At 41.4% G+C, this 24,991-nt stretch overlaps 1 protein-coding gene across 4 annotated transcripts in view; it reads right to left on the minus strand.

Moving 5' to 3' along the window:
• Positions 1–4,473: 4,473 nt before the first annotated feature.
• The window catches only part of pard3ba (par-3 family cell polarity regulator beta a), a 210,630-nt gene continuing 190,112 nt past the window's right edge, over positions 4,474–24,991 (minus strand). For all 4 annotated transcript variants that reach the window (XM_055008546.1, XM_055008545.1, XM_055008547.1 and 1 more), the window contains 2 exons: positions 24,464–24,540; positions 4,474–5,589 (listed from right to left, as the gene is read on the minus strand). In XM_055008546.1, coding sequence (XP_054864521.1) covers positions 5,199–5,589; positions 24,464–24,540 — 468 coding nt within the window. In that variant the 3' untranslated portion in view covers positions 4,474–5,198. The remainder of the gene's footprint in view (positions 5,590–24,463; positions 24,541–24,991) is intronic.

A 24,991-nucleotide genomic window follows, 5' to 3' on the forward strand; every position in this document is an offset into this window, starting at 1 on the left:
GATCCATCCAACAGCTCAGAGCCTCCTCAGCTAAGGAAGCAAATAAACAAAGCAGCTCGCTCATCCTGGGAGGAACACAGAATGCTCTGTTCAGGTGTGAGTCCGCAGGGAACGGGCCGACAAAACAGGAGCTGGTATCAGAAAGTAGAGAAAGAAACGCTGCATGTTTGTTAACTGGCTCCTCTATGGTACCAGCTTCTGTATGAAGGATTTTACAGGATGTGAGCTTTCAGGGGCTCAGTGACCCCACCCCAGAAAAAAAAACAAAAAAAAAAACCTGCGCTTCTCCATAATGGGATGTATGAAGCTTTCATTGTTGCCACGACGATGTCATCAGCTCTGAAAGAGGGGTGGTGGTGGTGGTGGTGGTGGGGGCTGCTGTGCCAGTAGCGGCGGCCCCGTTGCCATGGCGACAGTTGGTGTAAAAGATGGTGGTTGGTGGCTCAGGCTGTGGTGTGTGGGCGAGCGGAGAGGCAGCCAGCGAGAGCCAACATTGCTTTTAGGGTAAATATGGTCTAAATTAACCGCGGATCGACTTTTCCGAAAGAAAGAAAAAGAAAAGAGAGACATTAAGTAAAAATGGATGTCTTAAACACAGCACAAGGTGAAACCGAGCAAGAATATTGCACAGGATATGAAATAATTTCCAATATCAGCCCAACTGTGGAAATTCAATTTCACAGTTCGTGAACAATATCAAACAAACACGCTGGCTGAAAGAGCACACTCCAAGTTGAGCGATACTGCATCAAAAGGCTACACGGCAAACATAAAAGCGAATGAGGTGGGTGAAGGGCAGGCTAACGGGTAACGGTAATCCATAACTCCGCCAATCTCCATATTCAGGCCGTTTAAACTGCACATTAGCCACCAGCTATTCCCATGGCCTGACTCAGACCTGTGGAGGGAAGAGAGAGAAGGGAAAAGAGGGGGCAGGTTTCTAATGAACTGCATAATTAAATGAGAAGCTCGACTCCGACTACACTCGATTCTTGATGCCTTAACGAGGGCTGAATTGGAATGAATGGCAGCAGGTGAAGGACGGAAGGACAGCGGGCTAATACGGTGGAATGTGCCTTTAATGAAGAGGATGAAAGGGGGGGAATCGAGAGCAGGCCGAGGTCAGAGTGGGCGCTCACCCGTACCTTCATTCAGCAAAGACACCATATCTACTGTACAACCTCCCCCCATTTCGCTCTGTCTTTTTCAGGAGCCGTGCGGCAGCGAGATAACCGCCTCAGCTCTCCACTTTGCCCTCCCCAGAGCACGGCTTTTGATTGACACATGCTAACAAGCCAAGGTGTTCAACAGGGGCGCCGGCAGAATAGGTAATGCTAAGAGAACATAACCAGGGAATTCTCCCACAACCCGCAGGTTCATGACAATCGACTGGGGAACAGTGCGAGCTTTTTTTTTTTTTTTGAGTTTTCCAGAACTGCAACAAAAAATGTGGGCTTATGAGGTGTCAAATTAATTCACGCATCTCATAAAACAGGGAAGCGGATTTCCAAAAAAGATAAAGGCAGCGACGCCGAGGAACTTCAACAAAAGCATGTGGAGAATAGATAAATGGCTCTTAACCCTCCTGTTGTCCTCATTTATGGGCACCAAAAATGTTGTTTCATGTCTGAAAAAAATCCAACAATTATGCAAAGAATTCCCCAAATTTCTGAAAATGTGCAAAATTTTCAGGAAGAAAATTCCAATAATCCCTTAAAAGTTTCCCTTAAAAGTTTGATTTTTAAAAAATCCCCCAAATTTGGCAAGAAAATCTTGCAAATCTTTCAAAAAATGAGTAAAAATCTTCCAAAAAAATCCTAAAAATATCTAAAGTGATTCCATATATATCAGTAAAACTTTTAATATTTTCTTTAAGAACATTCACAAAAAAGAATCAACCAAAATCCAGTGAATTTCGCTGGATTTTGGTTGATTTTTATGTGAATGTTCTTAAGAAACATTTTTCACATTTATTTTTTTCCATCAAAAAATATTCAAAGATTTCCCAAAGACGTTGAAAATGTGGACATCAGAAGTTTCACTGTGAAAATCTATTTCTTCCCCACATTTTCAAAATTTAAAACGGGTCAGTTTTGACCCGCAGGACGACACGAGGGTTAAGGAAGTCTTGAAACCAAAGGTCACGCAGGGCGAAAACTTCTTCACGTTTGAGCCGATACGAGGCATGAAGATACGTCCGTCAGCGAATCGACTGCCGTGACCGAGTGTCATGTGGAGGAATTCTTTCTGGACAGCCGTGGACAAAGAGGAGACACTCAGACGGGCTCTAAGCGATCACATGAACTGCGGATGGAAGGGTAATTCCACTAAGACGGGTGTTACCGCCAAGTACTCCTGACAGTGATTTCAAAGCTTTTGTTTAATGGATGTAAAATGCAATTAATTCCTGGATATTCAGTCGCTGTTGTTTATTATGTTTGGCAGCAAACTGACCACAAGCACTTGAAGGAGGATGTTTACTGCGTACTTATTCTTTTAAGTACAGTGAATAGCCAGTGAAGCCGGCTTAAGTGCTGGAAGCCGAGCTGCCCTCAGTGTGAACGAGAGAAGACGTGGCCCTCGCTGAGCTGAAGGAGCTATTGGCACGCTGCTTACTGAAGAACTGAAGGTTTCAGCTTTGATTTATGGAAATAATTCAATTTATTTACGTAGCAGCAGCACAAGTCATCTCAGGGCACTTCACGTAATATTATATTAAAGAGACAAACACAATAATTCCCTTTAAGCAAACGCTTGAGGAAAGGCAGCAGTGATTTCAGAATGTATTTTTACACACGTTTTGAAGTACTGGGTTCGAAAAAGTTGATTTGAGGTGTTTTTTTATTCTAATGCACATCAGGACTTATCCATTAGAAATGATCCAAGGAACAACTGATTAAATTGTGGGGGTGTTTCTGAGTCCCATCAATTCCTGTCGCCTGCTACACATTTAGGTCACGTTTCGGTTTCCATACATAACGTACACATGCAGAACACACACCTGTGCTCAGCATAAGCTCATTTTGTTTGTGGGTACATCTATATTAAATGTTGTAGTGATTTCTGCCACAAATTTTTTCAAAATTTTAGCCGTTGAAAATGATACAACTGAGCAGCAGCCTTGGTAGGACTGAGCTCTCTGAGTGCTTTTCTTGTTTCGAATTTTGACAATATTGCGTTGCTGAAACATTGACTCAGTTGATTGGTCGGGCTTTTGAGTGATACAACAACATGAGGAAACTTGAGAACCACTTTTATATTTAATCAAAGCTATTATAAAGTTTGAATGTTCACTCTTGAATTTGGAAACAAAAACAAATTATTTTCTCTAAAGATTCCTTGGAGGTATTGGTTTAAATAAAATACCTTCTTTCCTTGTTTGTCTTGTGGATTTTATTATATGTTGACAGAATAGTCCAGCACTGATCATCAGCTGACAAATTTAGATAGTGGAATGTCTTTAATCAGTGCAGCAAAGGGAGCTTTTTCCAGTGTTCCATGCCTGCATTACCATGGCATCATTCCATTACCATACCATCAGCATGGTAATACCACGGCATGCCTCTCATAAAGCTAAAGACATGCGACTGTTCATTAACTAAAACATGCAGACATCCTTTGTGGGTCTTTAAAAGCCTGAATGAAACATGTCAGTCCAGTTCTTCCTCTTATTCACTCCCGTTTTTAATCAGATCTGATACAGATGCAGCGGCTCGATTTAGCTCGAGGTATTTAGAAGTAATTTTGGACCGTTTCTCCTGCTTTTAACATCACAGGATGGTTAGCAGACAGCTGCCTTTTTCCTGCCTTGTTTATGCAGCTTTTATCTATTCTGGCTCATTGTTTTGCTGTTTTGACAAGTGCTATATGAATAGAAATGTGGAGTAATACGCATTTCCTAGTCGAATCAGTGGTAGCTCCTCCAAAGGTTAGGATCATCGTCCCGGGAAAAGAGTTCATTTGTGTAAGATTGGTTTAAATAATCAACATTTATCTACCTGGCTGGTTTCAAAGGTCTATTTCAGCTCAGACAGTAGAGGGTCAACGCAATGCAGAGACTAGACGGATCAGCAGAGGCCCGGTCCCTGCTGGCCCTGACGCTAATTAAACATTAACTGATAGAAAAAAGCTTTCTCCACACTCTAATTATTCCCCATTTCAAGTCTAATTTCACCAATCAGTGCCATCTTTATTTCTGAGAGCAAATTGGGCAGTAATCATTTTCTAGTGGAGATTTCCCTGCCTCTAATTGTTGAAGATGATTTAGTCATTATCGGAATGCTGGCTACTCTTATCAGTCATCTCACAGGGCAAATTTATCTGGAGATTGTGCTCAGAGAAACTAAGATTAATATTGTAATGAATTTTTAAAGTGATGACTCATGGCGTTGTCGCAGTTCGACTGCATATTTCAAAATGTGCGGATTCTGGCCAAGTGGAAGCAAGACGGGGATGAAATGAAGTGGCGTGGCGTAGGATGGGAATCTTAAAGCGTTTAATGCAAAATATTTGTATCAAAATCATGCATGTTTCAATCAAACCACCGTTACACATTTAGGTTTCAGTGCAGAGACTTTTAGCAATGACAGGTTAAAGGATAAAACGTTTAATTGAAGCCTTTATTAGCTGCACACAGTTGGACGAGTCACATAAGTTATAGCTTATGTGCGGATCAGGATTTCTACATTTTATTATCACTAATAAACTCATCTGCAATGCAATTACACACATCAGACACATCCGGATAATCAAAGGCAAGGATAGAAAAAACAAAAACAAACCCAGTGCGATAGCAGGATGTAGAGGAAGTCCAAGCGACAAAACATCAAGGGCAAGAAGACACTTTGATGGAGAGGTTTTTTCCTTCTCCTGTTTGTCTACTTTACCTTCCTGCTTCTGTTGTGTTCCAGCGGTCCGACTGGTCAAGGTGATCCCTCTTCAGTTCCTTCTCTTTGTGCAAAATGCAAGTCAGCACTGCCTATATAATTGATTTATATTCAACATTTGGCACTATGTATATGCTATGTATCAGTGTAATCAACTGAACTGCCCTTAATTTCTTCATAAAATATACACTAGTGAGTCCTTCACTGTTTTAGCCTCTCAGCTTGTCATTTATTTGGTTGGCAGTTTAGCCGATACGGTTCTCAAATCTGGCAACTTTGAAGCTTCTAAATTCTCTGAGGGGTGACGAGCTTTCAGACTGCACCTATGGCGGGGCTCTTCCGTCTCGGGTCGGGCTGCCTTCCATCTTCGTACTGATAGCGGTCAGGGAACCGGTCTGGACTGGCGTAGCGGCCGGGGCTGGGCTGCCGGTAGCCGTCGCCATAGCGCTGCCGCCCTCTCCGGCCCATCCCAGGTGAAGGCGGGACGTCCTGCCTCACCGCTGCACGGTGCTGCTGTCCGGTGTGGGGGGATGAGGGGTAGTAGCGGGGGTTGCCGGGCGCCTGCTGGGAGTGGGAGCCCGACTGAGGAAGCGGCACTCGGACAGGGTAGCTAGGAGCTGGAGGGTCGTGGTAGCTGCTGGGGTAGGGGGCTACATCTCTTGGTACAGGTCTGGAGTGTGTCGGGTAATCATACGGATCCCTCCTGAAGGAGAAAGAGCAGAGGTGGCAAACTCATTTTAGTTCAGGGGCACATTCAAAATTGGACACCAACGAGAAAAAAAATTACAAAAAAGGAGCAAAACGGCAAAAAATACACAAAAAAACACAAGTGAGACAAAAAGGAAACACAAAATGACAAAAATAACACACAAAACAACGAATAAAGCAAAACACAAATTGACAAAAATAAGATGGGACAAGTGGGACAAAAAAACCACAAAAAGACGCAAAATCAAGACAAAATATTACAAAAAAGAGACGCAAAATGACAAAAATGAGACAAACAATACGAAACAAAACAAAAAGGGACAAAAAATTGGACACAAACGAGACAAAAAACTACAAAAAAGGAACACAATGACAAAAAACAGGAGACAAAAAGGAAACACAAAATGACAAAAGCGAGAAACAAAACGACCAAAACATGAGACAAAAGACAAAGGTCTGACAAAAAACAACAAAAACAAGACAAAATGTTACAAAAACGAGACACAAAAGAACAAAAGAACAATGAGCAAGCTAGTATTTTACTTTATGATCAAAACAACTTGTCATGGTCTATAAATTATTTTACATTTATAGTTTTACTAATTGACCAATTGCAGTTAATGTCTTTAGGATTTTTACACTGCTTTACAGGGCCAGTTTTGGCCCGCGGGCCACATGTTTGACACCCCTCAGAAAGATGGTTGACACCGTGACATATAGATGTACGCCTGAGTGTATGGATGATGACAATATTTAATACTGGTTTAAACTGGTCTGGAGTAAAGGACGTGCCAGAGATTTGGCCCTCCCTCGTGGTAAGCCTCCTTCTGTTATTCAGTTTACGTGGTGAGACCGTGGCCTTGGCAGGATCGAGTTTGTGTGGGAGGGAGGTTGGGGGGGTTGTGGATGGAGAGATGCCAAGAGATAACAGCAAATGCCTCGGTAAGCATATATGAGGTGGTGTGTGTGTTTAGCTGGTGTGTGGAGGAATGTGTGTCCCAGGAGTGTGCAATAACGAGGCAGCCAGCTGGAAGTCTCCGGTTCCCTCCCACTAGCTGTGGGTGATTAGGGCCTAAACCCCTGGGTAAGGCGACACGCGGGCCTGGGGGAGACGGAGGCAAGAGAGCCTGGAAAGGGGGAGAAAGTGAGACGGAAGGGGGGGAGAGAATCAGAGACAGAGGAGAAAAGAAAAGGGAGGGCTGCTCACCTTTCATTCAGGCCCAAATGTTTTCCATCTTATGTGTTGTTTCCAGTGCTGAGTGACACACAAGTCTAGCTAGAGCGAGTAAACAAATCTAGAAGTCAGGTCTTCATCGGCTGAGCCGTAAAAGAAACTCTCCTATTTTTAAAAGTGGCGAGCTGCAGGAGTCCTGTCAACATCGTACGTGAGAACTCCTGGCACTCAAGTGTCGCTGCTCAACCTAAGACAACAAACTTCCTCTGTTCAGTCCAAACAAACTTTATCACAAACTGCTTTACCTGTTTCTGACCACACATGTTAAAGATCACCTTCAAAACAAACGCACAAATCTCAAGGGTCTGTGGTAGTGTGGGCGAGTTGCTGCAGGTGTGAGATGTAGAAGTAGAAGGAAAAAACATCCACACAGCACCTCCAGGTAAGGATTTTACAACCTTTGGAGAGGTGTTCTAGCAGCAGAAATTAGCATAATACTACCAGCTACATGCTACAAGGTATACTACCTGGTTAGACACTACTGTTCAAAAGCTTGAGCTCACTTAGAAATGTCCTTATTTTTGAAAAAAGAGCATTTTTTTTCAATGAAGATAACATTATATTAATCAGAAATCCAGTGTAGACATTGTTAATGTGGTAAATGACTATTCTAGCTGGAAACAGCTGATTTTTAATGGAATATCTCCATAGAGGTACAGAGGAACATTTCCAGCAACCATCACTCCTGTGTTCTAATGCTACATTGTGTTAGCTAATGGTGTTGAAAGGCTAATTGATGATTAGAAAACCCTTGTGCAGTTATGTTAGCACATGGAGAAAAGTGGGAGTTTTCATGGAAAATATGGAATTGACTGGGTGACCCTAACTTTTGAACGGTTGTGCTTAATCTAGAACCAGGACACAACCACTAGTCTAGAACCAGGACACAACCACTAGTCTAGAACCAGGACACAACCACTAGTCTAGAACCAGGACACAACCACTAGTCTAGAACCAGGACACAACCACTAGTCTAGAACCAGGACACAACCACTAGTCTAGAACCAGGACACAACCAGTCTAAAACCAGGACACAACCAGTCTAGAACCAGGACATAAGCAGTCCAGATGGGTCATTTTTACTCTTAGAACAAGGGGAGTGTGCAGGATGTTAATACTACAGGAGTGTTAATAAATAAATTTTATATATATATTAAAAAGATACAAATCGTGAATTTCTTTGGCAACAATAATCATCAGCCATGATGTATACATAGATAGTAGGGTTTGTGCTTCCATGCATACGTGAAGAAATTAGTGCCAATGTTCCAGATTTCCTATACATATTGTGATAATATTGTTATCATGAATTATTTAGGTCACAATAATCGTACAGTGAAAGTCTGACCCCTCCAGTGCACAGAAAACATCATTTTTAATGCAGCGCTCGGCCTAAACAGCGAGCGGCTGGCAACACTTCAAATCACCGTATCAATCAGCAACGAAGAGCAGCAAAACAGATTTGGACATTCACTTCCCACCCTTCAACAATGGCTCCCACTGTAGTTATTATACAGAAGCCTTGAGCTTAGCCTCTCCCTTGTTCTGTAATCATATCCCTGCGTCTCCTCCGTCCAGTCCCTCGAGTGGAGCTCAGCACCTGTTGACTGGCCAATTAGAATGAGTCACTCACCACAGATTAGGTAGCACACAGCCCGGTTGTGAGTGTGTGCGTCTTAGCGGGCTTCCCTTGAGGATATTCACGGACCATGGTGACGTGAATTTCTACGTGTGTGTGTGTGTGTGTGTCCCACATCTTAGTATAGTGTGTTTTCTGTGTGCTGGGAGGCCTGACCACCCAAACAGGAAACACAGGTGGTCTCAGCAGTGAACAGCGCTGCCTTGTCAGTCAGCAGCAGAGCAGGAAGGACGGGAGCTGCACCCACACAGAGACGAGCACCGACCCGGCTCAGATAAGGAAGAAAACGGGTGGAGGAAGAAGCAAAAAAACAGATGAAGAAATAAGAGGCGGAAAAATAACGGAGAGGCGGAGATTTCATCTGAAATTAAGACGTGTGGAGACAGAAGCAGATGTGAAGTCTGGCTAAAAAACTGTAGATTCCTCCCGGGAAAGCTCAGCGAAGAGGAGGCAGGAGTGGAAAGAGCTGGAGAGAGAAAGAGTGGTGAAGGTCAGCCTCCTCATTAATCCAGATTAAATGGTGAAGGCCACCAGGGGAGGCAGTGAGAGGGGAAGAAAGAGGAATAGAGCGATGCATGGATAGAGGAGGGGGAACACCTGGGTCCTCAACCCGACTCAGGGCCACCCAAACACACAGGAAGCTTCACCGCTTCCCCTTCCTTCTCTCACCACTCTCCTCTGCTTTCCCCCTTTGCGATCATCAATTTCCACATCTTTTCCGCTCGCATATTCATCTTTCTTTGCGCCTTACTTGCCTCTTCAACCTTTCTCCTTAATTTCTGTTCGTCAACTCTTCGTGCACTCTCATATTTCAGCATCTCTGTGCACTTTCACCACAAAAAGGACCAAAATCACCATAAAAAGGAACAAAATTACCACAAAAAGGACCAAAATTACCACAAAACAGGTGAAATTGTGACAAAAACTCAAATTCGGCACAAAAAATTAGTAAAATTACTCCAAAAAGAGCCAAAATTACCAGAAACATTCAAATATACTGGCAAAAATATGGAAAATCACCAGAAAAATGGCCAAATTAACCATGAAAAGGACCAAAACTACCACAAAACAGGTGAAATTGCAACACAAATTCAAATCTGGCGCAAAAAACACACAAAATAGCCACAGTAACTGCCAAAATTACAACAAAAAGACCCAAAATTACCCCAAAGAGAGCCAAAACTACCTTGAAAGGTTCAAATATGCCACCAAAAACATGCAAAATCACAAAAAAGGAACAAAATCACCACAAAAAGGGCCAAAATGACCACAAAAAGGAGCAAAATTACCCTGAAACATTCAAATATAACAGCAAAAACATGGAAAATCACAACAAAAATGGCCAAATTTCCCATGAAAAGGACCAAAACTACCACAAAACAATAAAAAAACACAAAATAACCGCAACAGCTGCCAAAATTACCACAAAATCACCCCAAAGAGAGCCAAAACTACCTTGAAAGGTTCAAATATGCCAACAAAAAGGAGCAAAATCACCACAAAAAGGACCAAAATCAGCACAACAAGGAACAAAATTGCCACAAAAAGGAGCAAAATCACCACAAAAAGGACCAAAATCAGCACAACAAGGAACAAAATTGCCACAAAAAGGACCAAAATCACCACAAAACAGGTGAAATTCCCCTTCCTGACCTCCTCAGAATCATCTGGTTCTTCATCTCTGATGTGATCATTTTGGCAATTCTAAAAAAACCAAAGAAAAAGCATTCCTTTCAAGCGGGTTGGTAAGTTTTGGGGTTCAGGTGGTAAACTGTAGAATATTATTACTGTAAAACATGACATAAAGGCAGTCACAGGGGAGGTATTGTGCCTAATGGCCCGACAGCCTGCAACCATTTGTATCAGTGTGTCCGGCTGAGCAGCTGGAGGATTAGAAGGTCCACGGGCCTCAGTGACCCACAGGGAGCTTCTCATCCCTGGGTCACACAGCTGGCTTCAGCCTGGTGGGGCGATGGAGTGATGAAGTGAACGAGTTTCACCCGTGTGCAGTTTCGTAGGGCTTGCTGATAACCTGAAATGTCCTCAAGTCATGACGAATATCCGCAATATTTGAGTTCTACATAAATTATATCAGCAGCTCCAGTGTGTGTGTCAGCGACTATGATGTGAGCCAGAGAAGAGTGCATGGTTGTGTTTGTATATTCCAAGTGTCAGAATGAGATCTCTGTTTACTTGATCACTTACGTAACTCACTCAGTCAGCGAGTGTTTATGCTCATATGAGGACAAGGGACGACAGAACGGGAGGAAGAAACACAATCACACAAAAGAAACAGAAAACAGAAGCTGGGTCAATATATAACTGAGGGACTTTTGAAGTCCGTGGGATATATCTGGCATACATTTTTATTGAAAGTAAAAGAAACTAATGTTTTTATGTTCATTGTGATCATGTCTTTACAAATTCTATAATTATTTATTATGGAAACAATAATTTATTAATAAAAAATGACTGGATATCACTAAAATGTCAACTAAATAATTATCCGAATTTATGACACATATTGCTTTTCTGGCAAGATATCAAATCTTGTGTCTTGTTTTTGTAATTTTGTGTCTTGGTTTTGTTGTTTGCTGCCTCGTTTTGTCATTTCATGTCTTGTTTTTTCATTTTGTGTGTCAGTTTTGTCATTTTCTATCTCATTTTTGTCATTTTGTGTCTTGTTTTTGGTTTTTTTTATATCGGTTTTGTTGTTTCCTGTCTCGTTTTTGTCATTTTATGTCTTGTTTTGTCATTTTGTGTCTCGATTTTGTTGTTTTGTGACTCAGTTTTTAATAAAAAATGACTGGATATCACTAAACAACCCATTACAAAAACACCTCTCAAGGAAGTGTGTTAATTCCAGATCACATGACCTGCTCCATATGATGTCATTTCCTCCTGAAGAAAAGACTGATCAGACTCCAAGGCTTTCTGACTTATTTAATATAAAGTAGTGTGTGAGTCAAGTGTGGATTTATGGCATGTCAACAGGTTTACTACAATATCTTTAGAAATAACTTTCAATTTTACTCAATTGTATATATAATATTTAGAAGAATCTTTGTGTAAAAATGCCAGGTGGTGTTTGGTTATAGGCGGCCATGTTGATTTTAGGCCTGAAAACAGCAAAAATGTCAACTATGATACAAAAAGTCCCACAATTATATATTGATCCAGCTGATATGGAGAAAAGCTGAGATGATTTTAGATTTTAGATTCATTCCACTTCCCTCCTCAGTAACGGTGTAACAGTTTCCTGAGTACAGGGTGGAAAATTTCCTCCCCAGCTGTTACTTTTGATTTGTTAAAAACATGCCAAACATGGCAGATTCGTGCTGGATTAAAATGTTGTTTGCCGTCGGTAATGACAATTAATGGAGCTCCGCCAGTACTACTAATCCAGTTTGAAAGGAGCTTATGACAACAAGTGACAAGAAGACAGTAGGTGTGTTTTTATTCAGCTGCCAAGTGAGTTTCACACACACTTTTGAAATGTCAAAATAAAAAATAAAATTAAAACATCACACGCAAATTAGAGCTTTCCATGAGCGACGCTGAGACAAATAAGGGTTTGAATGAATGTCAGAAAGGGAAAATGGAAAGACTTTCAAGAATGACTGTTATTTTCTTCCTTTATTCACTGTAATAGTGATATTGTACAACAGCTATTATTTATAAAGCTCCTCTGTGCCTCAGTGGGAGCGACAGAAGGCATGGCATTACTGGGAAATGTGGCGAAAAGCTAATTTACACATGACATTTCACGAAGCGCAGTCGCTTTTGATCTGTTTTAAAATGAAACCAAACCATTTGTTCATCAGAAAATGCATTCCCGTCCTTATTTATAGTGTGATTTCTTCTTTTCATGCTGTTTTTTTCTGATTTAATTTCCCTGTTTTAAATCTGAAGCCACGACAGAAAGTGGAGACAGTGAGAAAGAAAAGGGAGACAGAAAGATTTCCTGTGTTGGCAAAAAAAAAGGCAGGCTATGTTTAGCAGGAGACGGGCAGAGAGACAGATGAGACACCCGTCTGTCCCTCTGAGGTCTATAAAGAGCAACAGTGCAAGGTGTGATGTGAACCACAGGGACCAGCTAGAGTGGAAAGCTGTAATGACACGCCGTCTAATACATCTGACTCACACTTTGAGAACATCATCGCCGTGCACCACACTCTCAGCCACCCCTCTGAGAGCAAATGATAGAGCGAGTATTACATCCACAGCCATGCATGTGAATACGTGTTGGGAGCGTGTGTGATTACATACTCGGAAGCGAAAGAGGAACGTGTGATGGTCCATCTGGGACTGTGAGAGTGTGTTGCTGCTTCCGCCTTATGACAGTGAAGAATTTGTGTGTATGGTGGTGGTGGTGGTGGTGGTGGGGGGGGTTATCCTGCACCTGCCCCGAGGAAACGGAAGGAGGAAATTAGTAACCCCCCCTCCTGCCCCAACTCCTTATTAGACCCCCCACTCCCACTGCACTAGCTCCCCAAATACCCCCACACCTCATAAGTGCTTTCCACTAAACAGCTGGAAAACAACCATATGTCTCTGTCAGACGCATTCACACACACCCTGGATGAAAAAGTATGATTAAGCTCAGAAAACAGGACTTTTGTGTCAACTGTGACATTTGTATTATTTACAAATATTACACTACAGACCTTTGAAACTATGGTAGATGGTAAAGCTGAATTAAACTGGCAACAATCTCCCATCTCATAACCTCGATTGGATTGTTTTCTTTCTGTTTTCCCTAAACGCCTCGCTGTGTATTTTAATAAACAGACTGAAGCGGTTAAATCCAAATCATATCTTTCATAATCTTGCCTTTATTTAGAATATAAATCAGAAATTATACCATCATTATGGATAAAAAGATAATAATGTTACTTTTTTTCCCAATATTCAATAAAAATGTCTAAAGAAAACAGGCTTAAGTTGGGAGCACAACATGAAGGAGGCCTTATATTAGGAAAAGGGACAATTGTGTATGTTGGATTATAATCCAGACTTCAAATCTGGCAGATGAATAAAAACTTGGGATGTCTCAATATAGTGGTATCAATGATAAGTGTGACATTTAGAAAGCAAAATATGGCTAAAATATTAATAAAACACAATAATATCGCAAATAATGTTGAAAGAAAGTAGTTGAAATGTGTAATTGTGCTTTTTGTACACCTATGGTTGCAAACTCTCCCTTCACAACCCTACATTCCCATTTCTGAGTGACTTGAAGTCATGTGTCATAAAAAAGAGACTAAACACACAATAAAGAAGGTTCAGAATAAATAAAGATCAGCGTGGCTGAAAGAATTCATGATAATATCTCAAAAGCTGCACAGTGATAATTTGATTGTGACAACCCTAATGTATCCATGAATAGACTGGAATTATATGCAACATAGTTCAGATACTAAAGGTGACCTATATTGCAAAAAAAAATATGCCATTGTGATATTTTATTTTACTGTGGCATACACTACCAGTCAAAAGTTTTAGAACGTCCCCAATTTTTCCATTTTCTAAAACTGAAATTCAAGTAGTTCAAGCCCAGTGAACAGCTTGAAATGGTCCAAATGGTTCATTTCAGAATTATACTCTGTGTATCCCAAAACCCTCATGGTCCATCCAAAGCACTTGTATTGTAGATTAATCATGGAAAATGAGAACTGTGCAGGTTTTCTGTTTATATCAAGCAGCATAAAAAGCTGCAGTATGCAGACTTGGAGTTGGTTTTCACTACTCCAGATTGCACCTTCTGTGATGTGACTGCTGCACGTCACAATACGGATGCTGAAACAGTACATCGAGCAGCTTTGTGTTCTCATGCATGTACGAGAAATTAGCGCAAACGCTCAAACACTTAGCTGACACAAACGCCAATTACATGACATTTGCACATCCAATTTATTTCTGTTCCGACTGCGGAGATGAAGGGAGCATATAGATGCATATGGAGGCACATCTGCCGCCTGTCTGCTCACCTGTGAGTCAGCTGATGACAAATAGACACACGATGCATGCAAAATGCATTAACTGCTGCGCGAAAAGCAGCTTCTGCACCTCACCGCACCCACACAGTCATTCATATGCATGTGCACACACACTTTCCTGGGTAAAACGTATAGTGTGTCATAATTTGCAGAAGTAGCAGTGGTCTCCATTTACTTTACTCAATGCCTGGTTTTACCCTCCTGTTGTCTTCATTTACGGGCGTCAAAAAATATTGTTTCCTTGTCTGAAAAAAATTCAAAAATTCAGCAAAAAAAAATTCCCCAAATTTCTGAAAATTTGCAAAACCTTCAGGAAGAAAATTCCAATAATTCCTTCAAAGTTTCCCTTAAAACTTCTATTTTTAAAAAATCCCCCAAATTTGGCAAGAAAATTCTTGTAAAAATGAGTAAAAATCTTCCAAAAAAAAATAAAAAATCCTAAAAATATCTAAAGTGATTACATATATATCAGTAAAACTTAAACTGTTTTCTTTAAGAACATTCACAAAAAAATCAAAAAAAATCCAGCGAATTTTGCTGGACGACACGAAGGTTAAGATCTGTGTGTGATTCATTTAGCGTATTCTCGACGGTAAGCTGCAGCCAGAGCCACAGCATCAATTACTGCCATTAATTATTGTCAGGATTGTTTATTTAAAAGACGTAATACAGTATATTTAGCAAGCTGACATATTCATTAGCGTATGATGCATTCTCCAGATTCTCCAAATTCATCCTTGTCCACACACACTCGCACACACAAGCACACAAAGTCGTAGCGATAATGGCAGAGTGCTAGCTGAGTGCTACAGACACAGAGCAGGCCTGGATGGCTCTGCGGCAGAGGAAACCATTAGCCACTCTGGCCCCGGCCGTCGAGGCAGCTTTGCTAATCAAACCAGCCTATGTCAACAACAGCAGTGGAAATTGGCTCTCACCTAGACGCATGTGCCTCATCTAAATGGGCCCGTGTTTACACTCTCTGCTGCTATACGCTGAGCAATGGCGGGGAATGTGTACAGTATCCGTGGCAGGTAGCCGTGGGCACGACTGCAGAATGGGAGCTTTGGCTCAGAAATGAGCAGGTGAGGAGAGATGAGAGGCACCGGGGCAAACAGTCTGCATGCAAACGAAGAATAGGTGCTCTCTTTGAAAGCTCCCAGGAACATTTAAGGCAGGGGTGTCAAACTCGTCTGAGTTCAGGGGCCACAATCAGCCCAGTTTGTTCTCAAGTGAGCCAGACCAGTGAAATTGCAGCATCATTACCACAACTCCTAATGTTTCTATTGTTTTAGTGCAAAAACGTACATTCTGAAAATGTTCACATTTAAGGAATTATCTTTTCACAAGACATTATGAACAACCGGAAATTTAAGAAAAATATATTCAATTTCAACAACATTATGTCTCAGTTTATCATTTCCACATTACAACTTCCAGATCACAGAGTTTCTACAAAGGAACACAACATTTAGTCACAGCTATCTGGAACTGAATGGTATAGTATTTTACTTAAAAAAAAAAAAAGACAAAAAACAACAAAAACAAAACAAAATATGACAAAAATGAGTCTTAAAATGACAAAAACGAGAAACAAAATGACAAAATGAGACAAACAACACAAAACAAAACAAAAAAGTTACAGAGCAACAAAAAAATAGACAAACGAGACAAGAAATTACACAAATGGGACAAAAAATGACAAAAGCGTGAAACAACGGCAAAAACAACACAAAACAATGAGTAGAGTGAAAGACAAAACAACAAATTATGACAAAAAACACCAGCGAGACAAAATGGAAACACAAAACAACAAAAACATCAGACAATAGACAAAAGTCAGGCAAAAATAGACAAGAAACAACAAAAAGATAAGATAAGATAAGATAAAGTTCTTTATTTCTCCCCACTCCAGGGGAAATTTACGTTGTTACAGCAGCTTTATTTACAATATATACAAGGGTGAAAAAAATTTTTTTAACAGAAAAAATAAAAATAAAGTTTAAAAGTGCAAAGATGTGCAGTGCAAGAATGTCAGTGCAAATTTTATGGTTTGGGGTGGTAATGATATAGTCCAGTTTATGTTAACATCAGCCAGTGATGCTGATGTTGTAAAAACAAGACAAAATATTACAAAAACGAGATACAAAATGAACAAAAGAACAATGAACAATCTCGTATTTTACTTTATGACCAAAACAACTTGTCATGGTCGAGAAATTATTTTAAATTTATAGTTTTACAAATTTACAAATTGCAGTTAATGTTTTCTCTGTAATTTTTACATTTTACAAAGTCGGGCCGGATTGGACCCTCTGGAGGGCCGGTTTTGGCCTGCGGGCCGCATGTTTCACACCCCTGATTTAAGGCCTCATTCGTCATTTTAGTGATGTCATGCATGAGATGACCATCAATAACCGTTTATTCAACTATTCCACTGCGATCTATTTTCATTTCATTCCACTGGTTTGATGAAATCAAGGCAATCAGCTCTGACAGCAGTCATCAGTGAGGAAGGCAAAGGTCAGGTTTACTTCTCGGACTGTACTCCAAGAACAAGAATAATAATGGAAGAGAGACGTGCCGAGGAAACAGCAACAGTTGATGACAGAAACAGATGGGATTTCTCTTTCACTAAATGCAGACGTTTTGAGTTCCCAAAACTCATATTGAATTTCTCTTTCAGCCTTGACGGTTCAGAATAAGTTCACTCTACTGTGTCTCATTCTAGGCAAAGGAGAGAACATCTGAATTCACGGCGACTCTTTCGTCTCACACTCCTGCCCGTCCATCGGTATTTGCGGGCCGAATGTCACGGCGACTTGTACATGACAGCCTTTGTATTTCTCGCTGAGCTCACGGGGAGCGCCGAGGCCTCGGAATGTATGTCTTTTGTTTTATTTATGATGCGATGATTCCATTTTCCCCCCGTACGAGGCGGTGGGAGAGGATGGAGACGAGATCCAAAGCGACGTAAGAGGGATATAAACGGGAGTGACAGAGAAACGCAGCCAAAAGGATTGATGGAATCAGGGAGAAAGAGGGAAAAAGAGGAAGTATTGTAAACAGGTAGAGCCAGTGGAGCTTCAGCAGTGCATGTGATAGAGCTGCTTAAAGCCCCTTCATTTCCTACTGCTGATTCCATTACGTTCTTCCATGTCTGAGCACAAACACTGTTAGCTGGACCAACACTGCTGCCTGTGCACACCGTGAGGCCACGGAAAAGGAAAGGGTCAGGACACCTCTCGGGAAATCAAACCAAAAACAGTACTTTCTATACTCCTGAGCTGCTTATTTACTGTTATTGCTTAACAATAACGGGGGTCACATCAGCTTTTAAAGCAATCATCTTGATTTCTGAGCTATTACCAGCTGCTGCAGGGCAAACTGCAAAGAAAAAAAAAGACACTCTGAGCTCTCCAGAACCCCGAGAAATGAAATGACTCGCAGAGACAATAACTTTAACTGAGTTGGATGAGTTTAAGGCGAGTCATTGGACAGCTGGACGGCAGCGGGTGGGAAACAGTTGATCACTTATGAAGCTGTGAGAAGCAGGATCGGGCTTTAATAAAGACGAGTGCAGAGAAGATGTGATTCCTCTGCTGACCTTGAAAACGGCATCGGAATTCATCGAGAGCGCCCAAACACAGGCCCTAACAATATCACCGCACTATGATAACAGACCTCTGCAATAAATACGACACACCGACTGTGTGAGGTAAATCTGCGAGCCTATTTCCAGTCGACAAAGTAAGACAGCGGAGCAGAACCGAATGAATAGAGACGAGAATTTCAGAGGAGTTTTTCATTTTTAATATTCTTCTCATCTTCCCTTATTTATTCATTGTATTCTAATCAACAGATTGCTTTCAGGGAGAAGGGAGAAAAGTAATTTATTCCTCTCTATTCTACGTTGCTGGGTGTGTCCAGGCTGGATGTAGCTCATTAGGGCCTGAGTCGACACAACCGGGGTGAAAAGGTTCATGTGCTGAGGCATGGCGGGGAAAGCCAAGTGGCTGGAAGTCTGGGAAGAACGCCTGTGCACTTTTTGGGAAGGTCAGTTGAGAGTCCTTAAGGGACACTTTGGCACATACCAGAGGATACTCAACATGCTGAGGACTATCAAGAAGTCGCCCTCTGTTTTTTGAGGAGGGGCACAGAGCGTTTGATAAGAGCTCTGAGTATTTAGTCAATCATGAAACACCAAACATGAGAAGCTCCTCAGAATGACTGACTGCAAACATGCATGCTGAACAATGCATTGTTGCTAACTTATCAGTTTTGTCGCTAGATTTAGCAACACCTGCAGCGTCTTTTTGGACAAATCTTAGCAGGGTCAATATATAATTGTGAGACTTTTTGTAACATAGTTGACATTTTTGCTCGTATGGTTATTTAGTTGACATTTTAGTGATGTCCAGTCATTTTTTATTAAAAGCTGAGACACAAAATGACAAGAAAAGAGACACAAAATGACAAAAGCAAGACAGAAAATGACAAAACTGAGACAGAAACAAACAAAACCGATACACAAAATGACAAAAACAAGACAGAAAAAAGCAAAACTGAGACACAAAATGACAAAAACGAGACACAAAATGACAAAAACAAGACACATAATGACAAAACCGAGACACAAAATGACAAAACGAGACACAAAATGACAAAAACAAGACACAAAACGAGAAGAACGAGACACAAAATGACAAAAACGAGACACAAAATGACAAAAACAAGACAGAAAACGACAAAATCAATACACAAAACGTGGAGCAGGTCATGTGATCTGGAATTAACACACTTCCTTGAGTTGTTTTTGTAATGGGGAACTTAGTTGAAAGTGATTTCTCGGACACAGATGCAATGTGTTATTTTCCATATAAAATTTGATATATTGCCAAAAAAGAAATATCTGTCATGATTATCTCAGCTTAATACAAAGAACACAGTCAAAACTATTTCTGAATGAGCTCATTTTATTTTTGTTTAGCTAATTAGAAGGTAGTTGTTATTAAATTCAGACGGTTATTTAGTTGACATTTTAGTGATTTCCAGTCATTTTTTATTAATAAGTGATTGTTAAAAATGTATGCAAGATATATCCCATGGACTTCAAAAGTCCCTCGATGATATATTGACCCAGCTACTTTCTTTTAAAGCTACTTAAAGACGAGTATGACACGTTGCTTGTCCACCACAGCCAGCCTCTCTTTGCACCTCCTCTGTTTGGTGAGTGACAGAGAGCAGCAGCACATTCAGTTGACAGAGACATGAGCGAGCTGCTCTTGTGTAAATACTGTTATCCAGGCGGAGGCTGTGCACTCTGTGAGGAAAGAAGGACTTTCTGTTGCCTCTAGCTTTCTCTCTGAGTGATCATTTTGCATGTAAATATAGCTGAACTCTCAGCACAGATGCTGTCTTTCACTCGTGTGTGCGGTGAGTTTGTCAGACGATGTCGAAATCAGGATTGTAGCAGTAAAAAGCAGCAGCTTGGAAATGATTGCTGGTTAACATGCTGTCTTAATGTGCTCTGTTTCAGTCACTATTTCATACTCGTTTCATTGGCTGACAACAGAAACACATAAAAGAATGAATGAGGACAGCTTTATTGAGATTTGGCTGTATGAAAATGCAGTATTTGTGAGCACAGACAGCAGGAGAGAAGTGAAACAGACATAAAGGGCTGAATCTGGACAGATTGCAAATGGGTTAGCCGTCTTATAGCGCTACGTGACGACGTATTCGTCTGCTCCACTCACCAACTAATTCCACGTAACCAGTTCTGATGTAACCACGAAACGCCGTGGGTTGAGGACGTCGTAAACCGAGGACCCCCAGTAGTTTGCAACACTAGAAAGATGTGCTTCATAGAAGCCTTAAAAAAAAGCTTAGTGGTACGGCTGCATATCACATTTACTGTGTATCATTTCCCATCTCTCTCCACTATCTCTCTTTAAATAAAGGCACAAAAACTCTGCGTGCACCCTTGGGTCTTGGTTCCTGTGCTTTGGTACCCAGGAACCGACTGGACCTGTGAGGACCTTTGGCCCTGCTTGTGTCTGCCTCAGCGTGTCGCCTCCATTGTTCTGATGTGACAGCAGCTTCAGGAGGCCAGCATGGTCCCTGGTCTGAGCTCTGTTCTCGCTGCCTCACTGGCCATCAGCTGCACATTAATCAGCCAATTATCAGCCCCGGCCAGCAACGTTGCCGCGCCAACCTGGCCCCCTAATCCAATCACCTTGGGGGAGTGGGTCACGGGGTGCTCTGATTGGATAACCCGGGGCCGGGTCGCTGCGCTCGTGACCTGCTGCTTTGAATTGGTAATGATGTTAATATTCTCCATATGGCTGTGTGTGTGTGTGTGTGTGTGTGTGTGTGTGTGTGTGTGTGTGTGTGTGTGCATTTGTCTGTTCCAAAGCGTAGAGCCTAACCGGAGGCTGAGCTGCACCCCAGAGTTAATGGCCGGTGGAGAGGGAGGCAGGAGCCAAAGTAGCACTATCACCCTCCCTGGGGCAAAGCTCTCGATGCTGCCACTTCCAGCCCCTCTGTCCAAATCCTCTTTCCCAGACTTGAGCTCCTCTTGTTGGCTGCCGTTGCCGTAGCTCTCAGCACCGTGTCCCAGGCCGAGGTCCGCTCTCTTTCCATCAGCCTTGCTACTTTGGCATCCTTCTGCTCCAAAGAAACTCTTGATTTGAGAAGTGGGAATAAGCAGTCAGGCCTTGGTAAAATGAGCATACAATCTGGGCTGCCGTAATGTAGTACGATTTTCCAAGACAAAAGCAAGTAAGTAGGTAAGAGGGCATGTTCTGAGTCGCTGGTGTGTTTTCGTTTGATGGGGAAAAGTGGAATATACTGCATTCCTTGAAGCTGTAGGACTAAAATTCCACTCACACTCAGACAGACATTAACCCTCCTGTTGTCCTCATTTATGGGCACCAAAAAACATTGTGTCCTTGTCTGAAAAAAATCCAAAAATTCAGCAAAAAAAATTTCTGAAAATTTGCAAAACCTTCAGGAAGAAAATTCCAGTAATTCCTCAAAAGTTTTGCTTAAAAGTTTTATTTTAAAAAATCCCCCAAATTTGGCAAGAAAATTCTTGTAAATATTTTCAAAAAATGAGTAAAAATCTTCCAAAAAAATCCTAAAAATATCTAAAGTGATTACATATATATCAGTAAAACTTCTATTTTCCTTAAGAACATTCACATAAAAATCAACCAAAATCCAGCGAAATTCGCCGGGTTTTGGTTGATTTTTTTGTGAATGTTCTTGAGAAACATTTTTAACATTTCTTTTTTTCCACCAAAAAATGTTGAAAATGTGGACATCAGAAGTTTCACTGTGAAAATATATACATTTTTCCACATTTTCAAACTTTAAAACGGGTCAATTTTGACCTGCAGGACGACACAAGGGTTCATGAACCACACTTTAATGAGGAAAACTATAACGCACAATAGCGTATTAGCGATTAGCAAGAGACTACTGACAGTGAAATATTCAAATGTCTGCCTGAACACCTTGATTCTGCCTCAATTCTATCCTCATCCTTCTGACTCAAACCTCCCCTCTCCATTCCCTCCATAAGCTCCCACCTGTGAGATGCTTTGCTACATCTCCTGTACTATCCATGCACACACACACATGCTCGCGCACACACACACACACACACACACACTCACACACACACACTCACACACACACACACACCTCCTTCACTCCCACCCCTCCAGCTGCAGCCCCAGCCGGCTCCACACAAAGGCAGGCCAAATGTATGCTAATGAGAGCCAGGCCAATGGTGGAGCCGCACTCATTTTGAGAGGAAATGGCTTTCAATAATGGCGGCCCCCGGGGGGATTTTGCACAAAGTTCAGCTCCACTTTGAAAAATGCATTCAATTCACTGCTGTGTCTGCTCTCTCTTTTTCCTCCTGTTTTTCCTCTCTCGATGAAGAAAAAAAAAATTCCCGGAATACATTTGCGTCCCCTCCCCTCTGCTCGCCTCGGTATTTATGCCAGAGAGAGTCGGAGGAGTTTTTTGGGGGGACTGAGGAGCCTTGATTTATCTTTATAGAAACAAGAACACAAACATGAGTGTGAACAGTGTTCAGACTCTTCCTCTCTGCCTTTTGCTTTTCTTGCTCCTCTGCTGTCCCCAGAAGCATGTTAACTGTACTGTACGCATTTCAAGTGGATGGTATCCTATGGGTGCCGGGCCTAAGAATACTTCAAAGAGGAGCCGAACAACAGTTAAATAAGAGTGAGGAAAATTCTTGAGGTCATAAACATAATGTGAACCTCACTTGTTACCTTCATGTCTCATCATATGTGAAGGAGAATTTGACGTCTTTAAAACATTTGGAGTGTTGTTATTATTTACATACTTAAAAGCACAACTCAAGCATTAGTACAATACTCAAAATACACTAAGGATGTACTAAAATGACAGAAAACACAGAGAGAGCCCAACAGGAAGACTCAAAGCTATAAATTCATGACAGAATAATTTAAATAAATAAAATGTTTAACCCTATGATTCCTACGGGCTTTTTAAAGGTAATTCCACAGCTTTTACTTTTAAGCTCTTGTCTTGATCATTATAAGGGCTAACTATACATGATATGTTGTTTTTTTTTCAGAACAATCTTGATATAAAGATACTAGCAGACGTGTTTATATCAAAGAAAAAAAAATCATATAATGCAACCGTCATGTTTTTTCCATGTACCACACCATAAAAGTGCTGACAGTGCTCTTATCTTTCTATAATTGTATTTGGGAAACTGTCTGGAATCTGGTGACACCAGAACCCTGATGATGGGATATTTTATGACTTACAAGCTGGAAAAATGTGGGCTTCATGGCGAATGGAAATAAATGTTGTATCCCTGTAAAACCCACTGTTGCAGGAACATCAGTTTTGTTTTATTTTTTAAATATATATATATTTTATACACTTGTATATTTTATTTATTTTTTTGCTCTTTCAAGGTAACAGTTCCTCGAAATAAGTTTTTTTCCTTGTTTTGAGAGGGGCATTTTTTCCAGTGTAATGGTTTTGTCAAAATGGTAACATCTTCAAATTTCTTTGGTCTAACAAACAACAGCAAATACAACGAGGTTTGCTCTGCAATAGTACTAAACGGAGAATGTTTGTCCAGTCCCATTAAAAATGTCATTTCAATCACAAAATGTCAGTCTAAGTGGGAGTGAATGTTTGGTCGGAGCTGCCAAAGGCCATCCAGATCCCCTTTATCCTGTCCGTCTCCATTTGGTTTAGCCTCCACAGCTACAGTCAGCTAACCTAACTGTCCCTCTGCTGCCTGGTCGTGTCCTTCCTTCTCTCTGCTTCTTTCTTCCAGATCCTCGGTGTGTCTCGTCCCCCCTGAGCTCGGCGCTGATGTCTGCGCTCCCTGGTGCCTGTCATATCAGGAGGGGCAATAACCCGTGAAATGACTCTTCTCTTTTTCTCACTCTCCTCCTCTCCATCCCGGTGTCCCCCTCTCTTCCTCATTCTCCTCCTCTGGCTTTTCTCGCACCACGCCGCTCCACGCTCCACTTAGCTGCTGGGCCGCCAGCATCACCAAGATGCACACGCTTACACGCAAAAGACGGCGAATATTCGACCAATGTGAGTGTGCATAATTTGACAGGAGAACGGTTAAACAAACAGAAGTAATGTGCAGTTCCATTAAACCCACACTAGAGGTTATACATCCTTCAGAAGAGCAAACCATCCTCCTGCCTGTGCCCTGCTCTCTGGAGAGCTGATCAGTCCTATTCCTGGGATGAGTAGACACTCCCAAGGCAAACACTCCAGATTTAATTATAAGCTCCAAAGAGGATTAGTCTGTGTGTGTGTGTGTGTGTGTGTGTGTGTGTGAGTGTGTGTGTGCTTCAGTGAGTGGGGGAGACACAAAGGGAGGGAGTGGCAAGAAGTTTTCCCTTCATTTCCTGCTTTCGAGGGGAAAAAACCACCCACAGAGCGGACTCACCTGGGCTGTGCGGGGTACCGTCGGTCCACCTCTTCGTACCGGTGCTCTGGACAAGACTCAGCTCCTCTGGGTGCCATCTGTGAAGACACACAGGACAAGCAATGTCAGCATTTACACTAGAAAGGTCCCATGTTTAAACAGTCAAAATGCCTTTAACGCGGCCCTGAACCCACGACTCCTTAACCCTCGTGTCGTCTTGTGGGTCAAAATTGACCCGTTTTCAAGTTGAAAATGTGGAAATAGTGAAACTTCTGATGTCCACATTTTCAATATTTTTGGGAAATCTTTGAACATTTTTTGGTGGCAAAAAACAAATGTTAAAAATGTTTCTTAAGAGCATTCACCAAAAAATTTTTCTGTGAATGTTCTTGAAGAAAATATTAGAAGTTTTCCTGATATATATGTAATCACTTCAGATATTTTTAGGATGTTTTTGGAAGATTTTTACTCATTTTTTTGAAAATATTTACAAGAATTTTCTTGCCAAATTTGGGATATTTTTTTTAAATAAAACTTTTAAGGGAAATT

This window comes from Amphiprion ocellaris, chromosome 24 (genome assembly GCF_022539595.1).
Source record: "Amphiprion ocellaris isolate individual 3 ecotype Okinawa chromosome 24, ASM2253959v1, whole genome shotgun sequence".
Taxonomy (NCBI): domain Eukaryota; kingdom Metazoa; phylum Chordata; class Actinopteri; family Pomacentridae; genus Amphiprion; species Amphiprion ocellaris.